Source organism: Coturnix japonica, chromosome 1 (genome assembly GCF_054131305.1).
Source record: "Coturnix japonica strain WE chromosome 1, WE-NBRP24, whole genome shotgun sequence".
Classification (NCBI taxonomy): Eukaryota; Metazoa; Chordata; class Aves; order Galliformes; family Phasianidae; genus Coturnix; species Coturnix japonica.
The window spans coordinates 2,930,687-2,947,622 of record NC_140663.1 but is presented as its reverse complement, the minus strand read 5'-3'; the positions used below and the strand labels follow the sequence as shown (position 1 = coordinate 2,947,622).

Genomic DNA, 16,936 nt, shown 5'->3' with positions numbered 1-16,936 from the left:
GCAACCGTTTTTCTGACCTTTAAAAGGCCCAAATGCTGAATTACGGGTCTTTCTCATGCAAACTGTGCTTGTAGCAATTAACCACCTGGGGTCACCGTTCCTTCCATCTGACTGTACGCAGTGTGCTCTTGCTTGGAGAAAAACTCACCATTTCTAATAAAATCTTAGCGGCTATTATCCGCCTACACTGAGATTTGCTGCTTGAAAGTAAATGGTTGCATGAAAGCTCTTGCAGCTTACCTTCCAAAAAAGACCTTGGCCAGCAAGAGAACAAAATATAGAGCTAATGAAGAATCTGCATCTGCTGCCCTTCTCTCAGGGTTTGCACTCATTTACTGACTGCCAGAATTCGGAATAGCTGGGGGGATGCATATTGGCATGAGGGGGCTGCAGGAATGGTCCCCATATCTTGCAAATCCAGGTTGGATTTTAGCAAAAATTTATTATCAGAAAGAGTGGTGAGACACTGGAACAGGCTGCTCAGGAAGGAGGGGGAGTCACCAGCCCTGGGGGCATTTGAGAAATGAGCAGATGTGGCACTGAGGGACATGGCTTAGTGATATGGTGGTAGGGGGTCAACGGTTGGACTAGATGACCTCACTGGACTTTTCCAACCACAATGATTCAGCTATGAAAGTCAGTAGTTCAACCAGGCAAGAAACAGAAGAAACAACTGGAAGTGAACTCCTCTACCCCCAAAGATCAGATCACATTTTCAGTAGAGGAAGGACAAATTGTGTGACAAAAGTCCAGGATTTCTCTCAGTGCCATACACCAAAAACATTTTCCTAACCCAAATGACCATATGCAGCTGCATATCTTTGAGCACCTTGGAAAAAGGCAATAAATTAGGACCTATGACTGTCAGACAGATGTTCAAAGACCAAATCTCTCCAGGTCTTTCGGACTACACGGAGATAAAGCACAATATTTCCTTCCTCATTTTCAGTTTTCCCTTTGTAGGAATCCGTTTTGCTTAAGCTGAAACCTGTACAATTCATGAACAAGAGAAGCCATTTCCAAACCTGCCAACCTCATTCTTATAGGTTTTTATTGGTCAAATGTCCTTCCTTCAGAAGTTCAGCTGCCTCAGAGAAGCTGCGTACATCAAAACATATTGGAGTGGGGTTTCACTATAAGCAGATAAACTTCCAAAAAGCCAAAGCAATATCCCTTGGGACTTCTTCCTTTGTAGGCAGAGCACACAGCTTGTGTCTAATACCCACGCTCATACACCAGACAGCTATGCTATGGTGATAATCCTTCTCAAATGCTTGTTCAGCCGCATGATTGGAGTTGAGTGGTTGAACAAACCTGCTAATATTTTGCCCCTTTTACTGCCCTCAGCTGCAGGAACATCTCTGGAGTCAGCAGCTCTGATGTGTCAAACCACTTCCTCCACACGACAGCACGCACTGCGGCGCTGTGCATTAAGTTTGATTTCCTGGATAAAAGCTACTAATACCCGAAGAGCCTTTAATCTCTCCGCGGAGCCAGTCAGTGAAACAACCATTTGCTGACCATAGAGTCCTTGGTAATTCTAGGGCTAACCATGCAGTAGATAGATTGTAGGGACAGCCAACACCAACCCATCGCTTCTCAGAAACTTCACCATCCTTGGCGTTACGGAGGAAGGATGTAATCAAGTCCCATGGAGCTCAAGCGCCTTTTGATGTGGCTCTTGCTTGGATCCATCATGGGAACAAGGGCAGGTAAATGACTCTTTCTGATTTTTGGGGAGGGAAAAGATGATTTGCATTTCCGTGGTGGCTGCTGGAGGATGTTCGCAACGTCCTGACACTCCTTTCAGGTAAGGAAAGAGGTTAAGTACTTACTTAAGGAATTTTTATTCTAAGAAAATGAGAGGAATGGGTTTTGTGCCCACAAAGCATCAGTCAGAGACAATCCAGAGCAGCACGGGATACTTTTGTCTGAGTAATGTGTATATCCTCCAACCCATCACTGGAACAGTGGGCAGATCAAAGCAACTTCGGGCTTCTCAGGCAGCTTCTGAGTTTGTTTTTCCATTTTCTACATAACATTAGGAAATATAAAAATAGGCACCGAAATGTCATTGCTTCTCTAGGTAAAACCGATAGCTCTGCTATAAGCTAAAATGTGCCGTCCAAGTTTGCTATGGGTACTAAAGATACCAAATATCCCTTCAGCCACACCTCCCAAACAGCAGCACCTATAAAATACAAATGGAGGCAGCTAATTCATTCAGCACAGTTTTATACATGTATACATTGTAAAACTGCTTATATTTGGCTCATATATTGTGACAGTTGTGTGCACTAAGGAATGGTCTGGTGACATACCAGTGTGTTTGCTTTTAAACTGGTGATGCCCAGGTTCAGAGGTGTGAGCAGACACAACCTAAAGTAGGGTCTTGGATAACCTCATATTTTAACTGCTAATGGATCATCTCCAGCAGGGCTACACCTTTCACTAAGGTCAGGGCATCTCAAGGAAAGATTGGGATGTTTATAACCAAATAGTTTTACCTATTAATGCAGAAGTACTTAAACAAATATTTCTCTCTCAGCTGATTTCATTCTGGTTAAATAATTTTGACTGTAAAGGCTGAAATTTTCCCTATGTGGGGTATATTTATGCTGTTCAAGTGCTGCATATGAGAGCAACAGAGTGAGACTTTCAGCCAGAGATATGTAAATGGATGGGATCGCTTCTGGGATGAGTCAAGTCCCTATATCTTGCTTTCTGTATTACTGTGCCTAGGAGACATTGTGAGAGTTCTTGCTGACAAGTCTCGTTTATCAGAAATCTTTCTGGGTTTTGGAAAAAAAATAAATGATGAGGTGTTAAGTAGTTGCATTTTATGCAATTTTACATGATTTAGTTCTTTGATGAATAAATAAATGCATAGCGTTGCATTCTTTGCTGTAGCTCTAAGCTTCTCTTCCCTCCCTCAGCTCCCTGTATTTATTTTGAATGTCTCTCCCAGTGCTCATACATCATAATTTATATCTATATAAATGTCTCCCTGCAAATAACACAAATGGGTAGAAACACTGCCCTTTGTACCAGCTTAGAACTTCTTATCATATGGATGCCTAAAGTACTGTGGTTGCAAGACCTGCTGTATTTATTCCTTATGGGGTTCAACAAGGAGAGTGTTTATTCCTTATGGTCTTCAACGGGGAGAAATGGGAACAGGCATAAGCAAAGAAAAAGGAAAGAAGCTACATCAAAGAGGTCAAAAAAGAGCCACATCTTTCTAATCCCAACACACGCCATGCTATTCATGTTACTTTGCCTTATTCTTTTCAGCTCTGCCCAATACTTCAGGTTCAGTTCAGTAAACAGATCTTGCCACAGTTGTTGTTTGCAAGAGTTTAACAAAAAAAAAAACAAACCCAAACCCACCAAAAAGAACTATTGGCAATAAACATCATTGGGGGAAAAAGAAAATAAAGTCTATTATTTTAAAGAACAGTTTCACCAATGGGTCTCAAAGTGCTTTGCAGAGGGCAAAGTTCTCTGATATTATATGGGGAAATCAAGGGTCGTTAATTTAAACTACACCTCAGTGCTGAAGATGGAGAGGAGAAATGCAGAGAAGAACATCACCTCATTTACCCTGCACAGCAGCAGTGCCTAGGAGCTGTAAGCATGGACAGGGCGTATGCAAGGTGAGGGTCAAATACAAGATGAAAGCTGGACTGTGCTCCTACGATCTTTCCACCTTGGTATTCATTTTACAGGAATACACTGAATATATTTGCAAGTCAAACCTGGAAGGGATTAAAACTCACAAAAGGAAGAATTTCATTCAGCTGAATTTCATCCACACAAGATGGGTACCAGATCTCAGTCATTTAAATGAGAGGAATTTCTTTCCCATTATACTTGCATATTAGCACTTGCTTCCATGGATTTGAAATGCAGTGCAGAATAAATTACGGTTGTCAACCACATACAAGTGCTTCTTCTAAGGTCAAATAGAGAGCAAATACGCTTATAGAACTTCCAGATACAGTGATTCGCAGGAGCAAAGTGCCCACCATAGAGTTACAATCAAAAACTAATTTTTTAATTGCTAAAATTGTGAACCTGCAAAGAAAAAAGCCAGCACTGTGGAGAGAAAGCCTGAAGTATCTGCTTCTGAGATAGAAAGATCTTCTCCCTGCATATGTCCCCATATGTCTCTCATTTCCAGTTTGATCTTAAGGGTCTTTTACAACCTAAATGATGCCATGATTCAATATGATTCTATAATTACCTTTTATTATGATAAAAAATCCTCTCTAGCTACTACTGGAAAGAAACTACCTTTGACTCTGCTCACTAGAGCATCACTCGCTCCCTGTAGTATCATGTTTTTGGCCCCACTTCCTGATGTCCAGATAAGTACCTTTGTCTCTCCTGTTACACCAGCTGCATCTTCAAATCCAAGCTTTTGGATGTTAACTACCTGTGTTTTACCCTTATCTCAAATCTTGGAATGATTTTTCAACCTGAATTACTTACTCTTCTTTCCATCTTCTCCAGTGCTTCTCGAAAATCACATTTCCAAAGTCCTCTCATGACTTTCTTTGCTCAAATCCCCATTCCTCATCCCACCACTTTATCATCTGCTTTTTCTTGGTGTTCTCTCCTTTTAAAGTGCAATCACAAGGTCAGAAAAAGAAATCAACAGTGACAAATAATTTCCATCCCACTCTTAAGAGCTCCAACAAAGATCTCAATGACCAGTTCTACACTAAGGTCATAAGTGAAATGAAATTGAGTTCTAAATTCCAAAAGTCAAGATTCCCACCAGGCCTTTTTTCAGTGTTGTCTAAGACTGGGACACTTGCTCAACATCCATTTCCATTATGTGAGAAGATCTTCTCCATAGCAACAAAAGGAAAGGCTGAGAAAGTTCCAGACAATAGAGTCTGAATGTCCATCACTGCAAAAAAGGCCAGATTTCCTTTTCAGTAATGTTACTTTCATTTAGATACCTACCTAAGAGCCCAGTGTAATGGAAGCCACAGATTTAAGCAAAAAAATTGATAAATCTATTTAAAAACCAAATGCCACACACCAAAGCAAGGCTTTCACATACAATTTCTACAAAATCAGACACTGTGTTCTCCTATTTTGTATACAGGGCTTTCCTTCAAGGAAACTGAGCTCCGTGACTTCACCACAGAAACAAGAAGGCTATAAACACAGAGAAAAAAAAGAAAAAGAACAGAATAAGAAAAACAAATGTCTCCCATTCTCTACTTCATATATTTCATATTCACTGAGCTGTATTTGAGCTAGTTTAGTTTACCTACCATTCACTCCCTTATGAAGCACTCCCCCCTTCTTTCCTAACATTCCCTCTTTCAAATCCACGTTTGCAGTGCAAATCTCCTGCCCAGTCCCTACCAGGTGTGAAATCTCATCTTCTTTAACTTTAGCCACTTGCAGCATTGATGCATCCGTCAAGATGGATGAGTAGCCCCCCTTTCCTAGCCAGAGTTGATAAAGAAATGCTTTTAGGGTACAGATCATCTACCAGATTGCAGATAAGGGAGTGATGATTCACTGCCTGCAAGTCCCTTTCTAGTGACTACAGAGGGATTTAAAATGCCTGTTATTTGTCTGCTGGGTGGTACTCATTAGTTTATGCTTTTAAAAAGGCATGAAAACAGCTAAGAGGCTAAACTATGCTTGTGAATTATCCCTGGGCATGAGAAAGGTTCTCCCGTTGTAACAAATTCCAGTCTTGTTTATGAAAATATTTAGATTGAGAACACTTCCATCCTTTTTAACAAAGTGTTAATAGAGAAGTCCCCAGCTCGTATTCCAACTTATTTTATGCTATCTTTTCAATAGAAACATGTTCTAGAATAACACACTCAGCACATTCAATTTTCTAATCCTTAGAATAAAATAGGAATATGGAAACCCGTCTCCTGCCCTATAGCGTTGGTGTCTTTCCCATTCCTGTTGATATCAAAACTTGTGGCTGGCAATTTCATTTACAGTGCATTTCTGTCACCTAAATGGCAGACTCGTGACATACCCAGACGAATTCATAAAATAATCTGTGTTTAATCTGCACTACAGACAGCCAAAATCTCACAGGCAAATTATTGTAAACATCAGGTCTGCAGCTCAGCATCACAGCTTCCATCTATTGCCAGCTTACAAACCCACATAGATTTAAATGGCATAATCAAATGGGAAAGAAGCAAGCAGAGCTACAGCTACCTCGTTATTGGGCCCTTTGGGAAAAAAGAGTTCTGAAGTTAGAAAAAGTTCATTACCATTTCAGTCCAGTTGCTGGTATCAATTCCTTCTGTTCACCCATAACAGTTTCGTCTCCAGGAGGTATGCTCTATTTAGAGAGCACAGAGTTTCAGACAACATGAACCCCTTGGGCTGAATTAGCATTTCAGGAACAGCCGGGGGAATCTCTTCATTTTGACATGGTTTGGTTTCTTGGCATCTCTAGGGAAAGTCTCTCTTCATCTCTGAACTGGCAGCTGTGTGAACTTCCTGGCTTCATCCCCTGCTCCTACCCAGATCTTCAAACAGACAGTTTCCTACTGATCCCTTCCTATCGCCTTTGTATTTAGGGGAAAAATGTCCTATGTCTGCATCTCACTCTTTTAACTTTACATCAGAATAATGTCAGCACCAGTGACACAACGTCACACGGCAGAGGAAATTCTGAGCTTAGGTTGCCATGGCATGACTCACTGCCTGTGTTTGACTAATCACTAAAAATACCTGCTAGGAATTTCCCCGTTCACTTATTCAGGACAAAAGGTGCTGTTCTGATGCCTTATCTAACACTGCTTTGCCAGTTCAGACATGGAAGAGAAAAACACAGGTGAGTTTCAAAAATACTGATACTGCACAGCTACTGTGAGCAAAGTTTTCTACTGGGTCAATAATGTATATGATTGATTGGGAAATCTCAGAGAAGTACAAGCACTCAAGGAATTGATGTGGTTTAGCTAATGGTTTTCTTTCCTCTGAGCCTAGATGGGGGTGATTTAGACTGGATGTAAGAAAAAACAGATCTGGTTGTAGATGTCTTTATTCATTCCAGAGGAGTAGGACTAGATGACCTTTAAAGGTCCCTTCCAACTCAAGCGATTCTATGATTCTATGATAATAGCATTAAATGTTGAGGAGAGTCAAAAGCCTAACTTGTAGGGATAGAAAGTAGAGATAAAGTCAAGGAGATAAGGCTGGGAAAAATAGATCCACAGCAAGTAATTTATGGAATTTCTCAATTGGTCAGAGCATTGAAATAAAGACCTCCATCACTAGTGCTATGGGACCTTTGTCACTATTTTATGTGTTATTGAAAAGCTCTCCAATCCAGCAGGACAGAGTAGGGTTTATCTTTATCATTCTAGTTAAGGACCCAGTCTCACCCTGATGCCTGTGTTCCTTGCTTAATCGCTGAATTACAGTGATGTAATTGTTAGGTATGCATCAGTTATGAAAGGCAGTTAAGCTTCATTTAGCACAGGATGATAAACTTATGATATGGCATGGTTTGTAGGCCAAAACAGAAACACATCAAGGAATTTTGCCTAGCATTGGTCTCTGATAGCACCTGTATGATATCTGAGAGCTTATATGGGTGTCCCAGATGCCTTAAGACATCTGAAATGGCACTGGGGGATCTTTCCTTAAGTAGGAATAGCAGGAACTCACCTATCTTATGACAGAGATGACAAGCAGTGGCTTGCAGATCTGTACTTTCTTATCACAAGAACACACACAAACTAACATTAATTGCCACCTAGGTAAAAAAAACACAGAAAATTAAAATTAACCTTCCCTAAAAAATGTAAAAAGTCAGAAATCTAGTCACAGAGTAGATCTGTACTGCTATTCCCTAGATCCCTTGCTTTTTCCCATCTCTTGACTCTTCTATCACCCACACTTCAGGGATTTTGAGTCTTTTAGGGTCAAACCATCCAGTTTACTTGGGCACAAATGGGATTCTGGGGTGATGGCAGAGTTTTGTGTCTGCAATACAATCCAGATCTCTTACTGATTCCTTCTTGGCACAGGTTTTCTACGTGATGTCTAATGCCAGGAAACATTCTTGCACACCTATATACAACCACCTACAGCCCCTACAGCTTTGGAGGATACTTACTATACCTCAAAGAGAGCATGAAGTAGTGAATTAGTTTGAGCCTGTGAAGCTTCTAAAATTCAAAGCACTGGGAGCTCCTTTGGGTTTGGTGGCCAAATTATAGTTTCCAATCTTAGATGGACTTCACTGGGTATGTTGTCATGATCAGTAATTACTACTACATCTACTGCCACAATTTCTGGAGTGCAGGATGACAGCTGGGGCTTGTTTTGGTTAGGTATGGTGCCATTGTCAGACACAGAAAATTTAACATCCAAATATAAGACATTAGAAATACAGAAATACTGTCAGTCAGCATGCCGGGGAACCTACTTATTCTTGAAAGGCAGGTAAAGGAACACTTAAAGAAAAGCATCTTTGAACACAGATAGGACACCTAGAGACAATGAAGAGGAATAATGGCAGTTGATGTCTTGGCATGTCCATAATCATGCAAGGTTCCTCCCAGTGTGAGGACTGGTATAATGGTAAGTCTGAAAGCTGATTCGATTCTGTATCAAACAAAGGGAAAGGAGGTCAAACATGACAAGACCAGTGGTTTGAAAGGATATGATTGTTGGTAAAAAGGTTCTTTTCTGCTTGAGGTCCCTTCGAACCTGGGCCATTCTGTGATTCTGAGAAAGCCAATGGAGAAAAGCAAAGAGAAGCTCAGAATGGCCAAGGAGAGGCTTAGGAGAGTCATCTTTCTAAATTCTTTCTGGATCAAAGGTAGGAATGTGGTTTTAAAAGCCAAATAAGTTACATCAGTTGTTTAGATGAGAAAAGGTGAGGTGGATGAAATGAAAAGTCTACATTCCAGGAATGTTGCATGAGATCCAACCGAATCTTGCACCTTTTGATCCAAGAGCACAACTTAACTGGAAATAAGGTATTGCTCACTGTCTGCTCTGTGCACCATTTATACACAATCCTCATCTGATGCCTGCAGCTTCAGAAGAAACCTAAATTCATTTGATCACTGACTGAAACAACAGTTGCCCTTCATGATGAATAGGCTAAATGCTGTGGCTTTTCTTAAGAAGAGACTAAAGACTTGTAGGTTTGGGTACCTTGTGTTGAGATTCAGATCTGCAGTCTGCTTCAAAGAGGCGTTTGAAGTCTTGAGGGAAACATGCTTTTAGCTTATAGGGAAAGTGAGAGTACATGCTCTCAACTTGCTGCTCATCTGATAACTCTTTAATTTTAATCACCCTGACAGTCTGTGGTAAACCATGTGGTTAACTATTTCGAGTGCCGTGTGCTTCACTTGAAGCCACAGTCTGATGCAGTTTGTGAGGTGAGTTCTTTGATAACACAAAGACACGGGGGCATGAAAACAGATCTTGTGTGGCTTGGCTGTTGAGCCATTCACAGTGCTCTTCATTGTGGTCTTCTTTGAACTTACTGACTTTTACCAAGTGGCAGGATAATGAAAAGCAAAACAGGCAGAAAATATCAAAGTGAGAAAATGATGAGTGGCACTAACAGAGCTTTACAGGACTGGGCTTGGGGGCTGCTGGCTGGTTTGCTGTAGGCATGGCTTTGTTTCAAGGAGAAGTCACTTTAGGAAGTCAAGGGCAGATGACAAACGAACAGCTATCAGGAATTCAAGGCCCTTTCACAGTCTTTCTTGCTAGTTCCAAGGCTGCATTAACTATGACTGTAGAAAATGTGAAGACAGTAATTAAATATTTTACACATAATAGCTGCTACTATTATGTATAAGCTTAAGGGGGCGCAGAGCATGAACCCAAATATATTGACTGTCTGCTCTGATGCAGCCAGTATATTTTATTTTCAAATTTCTCAGCCTTTAGACCTTAAAAAGTCATTAAGTAGTGCCTTTATTATATTCTGGGTCTGCAGCTCAACTTTCAAGTGCACTGAAAATGATCTCAATTCATTCCAACTGATTGAGAAGTATATTTAGTTGCAATTTGCTGATGACACAGCACTTAACATCCTTGTTTGGGGACAAGTTATATATAGGTTTGAAAATATATTTCCCAGTAAGCTGCTTGTTGGCGTGTCCAGACAGAACTGAGTCTACTCCCCTTTTGCAGATGACTGTAACTTTTAATATTTTTTGGTAAGTGTAGATAAATGCAAGTTTCATGTTAAATAGTGGAGATTCCCAAAGTTGGAATTTTTTTGCATTTTGCCCAAATCTATGCTTGTAAAATCAATGGTAACGGCTAATTCCAATGTGAATAAAGACAGTTAACAATAATAATAATAATAATAAAGGAATAAATACATTTTAAAGCATGTAAAATAACTAATAATAATAACCAGACATGGAGATAATCAATCAAAGAAGCAAAGCTTCTCTTATTCCCTTCATGCCATGCAGTTTCATCCCTTAGCCCTCCAACAATTGACCAGTCTTCTGTTAGGAGGAAGAGGAGGAAGATGGATTTGCACATTGACTCAGCTGACTCTTTTCTTTGGCGAGTAAGGCGGGTGCACAGGCTGCTCTGATTCATAGGTTTTCTGATTGCAGAAAAATGCCCACGTCTTTCAACTACTGAATTTGCTGATTTGGCTGCTGAAGCATATCCACTGAAGACCAAACTGCGTTATGAATGTGACAGTGGCTACAGGAGAAGAAGTGGGAACTCCTTGATGATTCGGTGTCAGAATATATCAGGGACTGCTTCTTGGGTCTACGATGAACTTGTATGTATTGGTAAGTGATTTCCAACTATTTTTTGACACTTGTGGTGCTTTCCTGAAGGGTAGTGCAAGATGTAACAGGGCACTGCTGTAACAAACAATCTTTTGTTCTTATCTGTTCAAATTCTTCTAACAAGTCTGTTCTGTCTGTAAAAGCTTGATTGCTCAGGCTTAGCTCTGCTCTCTGTCCTGCTGTCATGCAGTAAATACATCTTCTTCTCACAGATGAGAAACTTTTGTTCTCAAGGAATCACACAGATAAATTGAATTCTATACAAGAGCCAGCAAGAGAAACCCAGAGCCCAGCACCTCCGAAGCAAGTAAATAATTCAAGTAAGTTAGAGCCTAATCAGCACTAAAACACTTCTCCCATTCATTTCCATGGAAGCAGTACAGGAGTGATAATGAGTAATTCTTAATTATTTTAGTAGTCAGGGATAATAAATTTGCTAGAATACCTGTTTGTCTGAGCAAGTGAAAATGTGCAAGCAAATGATTTCTTTAGATGTTAGAGAGATGGGAAAGCTTGGTATTTCTTACTTGCCTGCATTTTATATGAATACAAAGCATGTTGTTTATTCCCAGGTAACAGTGATAGGATGAGAGGTGATGACATTAAGTTGCAGCAGGGGAAGTTCAAGGTTGGATATTAGGAAAAATTTATCCTCAGAAAGAATGGAGAGGCACTGACACAGGCTGCCCGGGGAGGTGGTGGAGTCACCATCCCAGGAAGTGTTAAGAAAAGGGCAGACATGGCACTGAAGAACATGGGATGATGGGCATGTTGGGGATGGGTTGATGGCTGGTCAGGATGAGAGCTTAGAGGTCTTTTCCAACCTTAATGATTCTTTGATTCTATGAAAAACAAAAGCAGTAAGTCAAATCTATCTGCCTAACAATATGCTGCTTTGTGAATTTCCAGGTTTTTGTGGTGTGCCCAAAACTGTCCCACATACTTCTCTAAGTGCACACCAACAATATTCTGTGGGGCAAGTGTTACATTTCAAATGCCCGACTGCCTACAACAAGCAACTTCCTTCCTCTGGCACCATCACGTGCAAGAATGTGGATGGAAGTATCAAGTGGACACCCCTTGATAAGCCATGTACCAATGACAGCTGCCCTACAAACAAGCATCTGTCACATCTGATTGAGGCAGGTAAGATTTTTCTTTGGCATCACAACAATGTCATGACCTGTTCATAGAGGGTCCGCACTCAGCCAACAACTTAAGAAGAAACCTGCTTGGGGTTCAGGATGGAGAGATCAGTGACCACAGGACTCTGACAGTGGTGGACATGATGCTCATGGGAAGGACATAGTCATATCCTACTTGGGAGATTTCATACTAAAAAGGGAGAAGAATCTGGGAGCAGATAGAGCCACTCTGTCACAGATTAGGACAAAAATAGTAGAATAAGCTTTTTTCTCCTCGCTCCTGACAGATGAGGCCAGTGTAGCCTCAGTTCAAACTCCAAAATTGCATCAGCATTTCCCAGGATGAATAGTTTTAGATGAATCGTACAACAGAAAGACTTACTTCTTCCCAGTGACTATAACAGAGCCCAGATAACTACCTCAGAGACCACACCTGTATAATGACAGGTGAGAGATGTTGGCATGCAGTGGAGCAGGGACATTTGGACAGAAGAGTAGATCAATAATCAAGATTTTCTCTCTTTGTATGTTCAACTCATCCACCCATCCTGATACAGCCAGCGACAAGTATGTCATTTTGTTAATTGGGCTCAGTCTTCACCTCATCCTGCAGATAATTACTTTGCCTTTGAATTTGCTGTTCTATTGAAGAGATCCATCTCTGTTCTAAAAGCCAATAACCGTCCTGCAAGACGCATCTATGCCTATGGATGAGATGAAAAGTCGGTAAAGAAAGTGTACAGACTGTTTAAGCACTTCATCTTTTTATGAAGTAGTTTCCAAAGGCATATAAGGGATGTAAAGGAAAATAGATCACCCCCCAAAAAATCTGTTTTTTAAATGCAGTAATTTTCAAATTCTTCCTCTGAAACTTTCTGTGAATTCAGTGCGTATCTCCCACTGAAGGAAGGGAGGAAAATGTAAATATTTAAATGATGTGTTTCTTACACATTTCCAAAGGGCTGAAAGAGGACGGGAAAATAAAATATTTGCTCACAGCTAAAACCGATGCATTTAGATCAGTCTGAAATGATTTTCTCCTCCCCCTTCCCCATCTCCCATTCAATCATTAGCTGCTAAAATAGAAATCAGCTCTTACTGTGCATATGCTCAAGACTTCATACAAGGGCTCTTGATTCCAGCTGGAGTCTGCTGGCAGCCGTAGCACATAATAATGAAGAGGAATAATGTAGAGTGATAAAGGAGGGGAAGGAAGAATATTGCTAACTATGCCAGAGGATGCAACACTAGGATCTCCTGGTTATTTGGTTGCCCTCTTGTTTCACAGATCCCCTTTGGTTGGGCCTGTTTGCCCCCATGAGCAAAGCAATGGGGACATGGTGGGGAATTATTGTCCCTGGGCATAGGGACAGGTTAAGCTGCTCACCTATTTCTCCTGGTTGGGGTAACTGCAGATAACTCCAAGTGCTGATTTTGTGCTGATTTTGTCTTCTTTTCACAGTCATTTTTTTCATTCTGCCTCTCCATTCTGCTGTCTTTTTGTGAGTCGCCGAGCAGACGATAAAAGGGAAGGAACCAGGAAAACATGAAGTCTAAAAAATATCCCTGGGAGAGCTCTCAGTCGGATCTGCCACCTCATTATTGCACCGCTTGGATTTCTGAATACCTTCTCTGGTATTAAATAAATGACCCCGGATTTTGGGTTGTCTGGTTCAGCTGTTAAATACTGGCAGAAGAAAAGCAGGAATCAGAGCTTCTGAATTCAAACAAGTGTGCATAAAACCATTTTGTCTCAGCCATTGTGGAACTGAGAGTGACAGTTCAAATAACGGGTGGAAAATGAATCCTGTGAGGAAATTAAGGTTAATTATGCAAATATGTTGGTTTCAGATAGATTGCGCAATCAGTCTTTTTCTCTCTGGCTGGTCTGTGGGAAGCCTGGTGGAGCATCTGCCACCATTACCACGTAATTCTTTGTCCTTCGTCCCCCTGATTTCTCAGACGTGCTATGACAACTTTGTACTGCAGACTTATTTTAGTCTGGCCTCCTCACTGCTTCTATTACTACACTGAGACATAACTTGTTCCTGTTCCGAGGCTCCTCCACCTACGTAATCCAAAGTGTCCCTATTTCACACTTGGAAGTTCTCCTTTTCTCCTCTTTCTCTGCAAATGCTCATTCCAGTTTCTCGTTATGTTCTTTACTAATTACTAGTGGGCTTTGCCTCTCTGCTGAATGGGAATCTTTCTCTACAAGGCAGGAGGAATCATAGAATAGAGTCGTAGAATCATAGAATGGCTTAGGTTGGAAGGGATCTCAAAGATAATCTAGTTCTCACTACCACCCCGTGACACAGGAAAGAACTTTGTTAGCAGTGCTGCCCCCCAGAAACTCTTCTACAGTATAGCAATTATAGTATTCTGACATAGAATCATAGAATCATAGAATCACCAAGGTTGGAAAAGACCTAAAAGATCATCCAGTCCAACCATTCACCTACTACTAATAGCTCCCACTATTACTAATAGTCCCACATAACAACAACCTCATTCCATTCCATCTTATTCAGTATTGCTCCAGATCAGAGGAGGCACAAGATTAATTTGGCAGTTCCTTCTATACTTGCAGAGCATCAAAAAGCCTACTGCAAAGGCATCTGAGGACAGATTCAAGCATGACTTCAGCATGTGCAGTATTTGATATATACTTACTGTACTGGGAATTTATGAGGTTTGAATAGACTTTTGCCACTTTTTTAGCTATAGTCTGCCTGGTATGATGGAGTTCAACTGAGAAAATATAAACAACATCTGAGACAGACAATGGGAAGGAACAAGTCCCTTAGAGAAACATGTTTATCTGACCCTATTGCCTATATGTATATGTATGCCTGTACATAGCTGTACATATAGATATACACATGTATGCCTATATGTAGACCCAATCCCTCAGTGTCTAAAGGCACTTGTTTCTCTTCATTAACTCTAAATGATGCCCACATTGACCAGATTACCTCCATATGCTTACATGGAATGTCAAAAACCAAACAGGATCAATCCCTTCTAATTCAGTAGGCATGACATGTTAGTTTAGTTTTCTATTTTGCAATAGAGTGCATGTCATTACTTTACTGAGCTGAATTCCTCTTGAGTTTTTCTCACTCCATGGCTTTGATGTTTATACTTTCCATAGCTTTGCTTTATTCCTGTTGGAGCAGGACTAATTTGTAATATGTATCTTTATAAAGATAGAGAAGTGATGGTCTATTACACACTGGTATATTGTATGGGAGAAAACAGCAATCTGTATTTATACAATAGATGAGATGTTTTCAAACCTGCCAACTGCTCTAAAGTGTGTAAGCAGTGGTACTGAGCTCTTCCGCTTCATTTGTTTAATGCACATTAGTTACTGTTAACATAACTCTATTAAACACTGCAATTAGGTTGGCATGACTTGTCCCACTCACGGAGGTTGACTGAAGAAGGCTAATATTTTTCCTGCTTCTAGAATGTACATTTTTATCCAGTTATGCAGATAATGAGTCATGTCTCCCATTGCTCTGATGACTTATTCTACTTTCCCTAGCCAGGTTGGCTCATGGGCCCTCTCTCCATATTTTGTCTTTGTTTCTTGTCAATCAAAGGTGACACACTGTCGGTTCGGTACCTGTAAGCAAAACATACTGGAGAAATATTATAGGATTCAATTCTCTTAGTCATTAATGTCTACATAGGGTCAGAACCCAGGTGATCTCCAGCATGGGAGCTGTATATGTACTGTATCAGAAAGCCATAAGTCTCAGGCAAGCTGTACTTCACCTCCTGGTAGGGCTTGTTGGCTCGATCCTTCAATACAACACACAGAGAGTGTGGAAATCAGAAAGGTGCAGCCTGGAAGCAAAAATCCACCACTGAAGGAAACTGTGGCCAAACATGTACCATCCCTGTCCTGCTTTCTCCATGGCCACTCATTCGTTTTACATGAGGCGTGGTGTTTGATACTTTTATTTTGTAAACCTGATTTTCTCAACACGGAATGATCAATAAACTGTAATGATAAATAATTCTGGATGGCTGAACGCAGGTGATCCTTCTTGTTATGTCTACCAGCCCTGTGATTCTTTGGTTTTATAATTCCGTGTGAGCCAAGATTTGTTTTCCATTACTCTGCTGGCAGCTGTAGCCCAAATGATGAGGAGGAGGGATAATGTCGTGTGATAAAGGAAGGGAAGGAAGGATATTGGTGACCTTATGCACAGGTACTGTTCAGCAGCCAAAAATGGTCCATATCTCAGACAACTTAAAAGATGTCATCTGAGTGCATGAAGGCAGTGAACAGTACAGGTCTACCTCTCAGTCACATTCTTAACATTATAGTTACCCACTTTTTCTAGATTCATTTTTACTTCTCCTGTAGGAATAAATGTTTGGCAGGGCCAATATATGCTTGTCTAGGGACTATGAAAGCATGTGAGCAAAGAACTCAGGACTCAGCTCCATCAGTCATTTCCAGGTTGCCAATTCCCTATTTTCTCCTTTGGTTTTTATGTAGAAGAAATTCAGGGAAGATATTTCCCAGATAGATTTTAATTTTAAAGCTGCAACATTTATATCCATGCTAAATATTATCCTGGAGAAGCTCCAGTGATTTTGCCCCAACCATAGATAGGTCCGTATAGGAGAAGTGTGAATTCTATGGCTGCAGGGCAGAGTGGTGCCACTAAAGGGCTCTAAGAACACTTCTGCACCACTTCTTCAGTCACTTGGCTGCATACTCCAGTTGCAAACCAGCTGTGCAGTGCCTAAATAGTCCATCTGGGATGAGGGCTGCCAGAGTAATGCTCAGATTCCTGTTGACCCTTGGAGATGGGTAGATGTCATTGTAGACGTCCCCAGAAAGCCTTTTGCATCCTCAGGGAAGCAGGTCGCGGTGCTGTCACAAGCTGATGAGAAAGTCACTTTCTTTTAGCATGTCTAAGGCAGGAGGATGTATCAGAAACACCCTGTTTCAGCATTTCCAGGCCCAAACTC

The 16,936-nt window shown here is 40.9% G+C and overlaps 1 protein-coding gene across 2 annotated transcripts; it reads left to right on the top strand.

Moving 5' to 3' along the window:
- The first annotated feature begins 1,478 nt into the window (after positions 1–1,478).
- On the top strand, positions 1,479–15,969 carry LOC107315066 (interleukin-2 receptor subunit alpha-like). Of its 2 annotated transcripts, none has more exons than XM_015865166.3 (5): positions 1,479–1,712; positions 10,611–10,796; positions 11,009–11,116; positions 11,706–11,942; positions 13,404–15,969. In XM_015865166.3, exons 1-5 carry the CDS (start codon positions 1,652–1,654, stop codon positions 13,445–13,447), a joined length of 636 nt encoding a protein of 211 aa, XP_015720652.2. In that variant the 5' UTR covers positions 1,479–1,651; the 3' UTR covers positions 13,448–15,969. The 2 variants fall into 2 exon arrangements, with proteins under 2 accessions (XP_015720652.2, XP_085404406.1); XM_085548280.1 differs by lacking the exon at positions 1,479–1,712 and adding an exon at positions 6,763–6,838.
- Positions 15,970–16,936: the final 967 nt, after the last annotated feature.

Coding starts and splice junctions, on each gene's coding strand:
- LOC107315066 (XM_015865166.3), top strand. CDS start 1,652: ATGGAGCTCAAGCGCCTTTTGATGTGGCTCTTGCTTGGATCCATCATG. Junction 1,713..10,610: donor CATCATGGGAACAAGGGCAG/GTAAATGACTCT, acceptor TTCTGATTGCAG/AAAAATGCCCACGTCTTTCA. Junction 11,943..13,403: donor GTCACATCTGATTGAGGCAG/GTAAGATTTTTC, acceptor TTCTTTTCACAG/TCATTTTTTTCATTCTGCCT.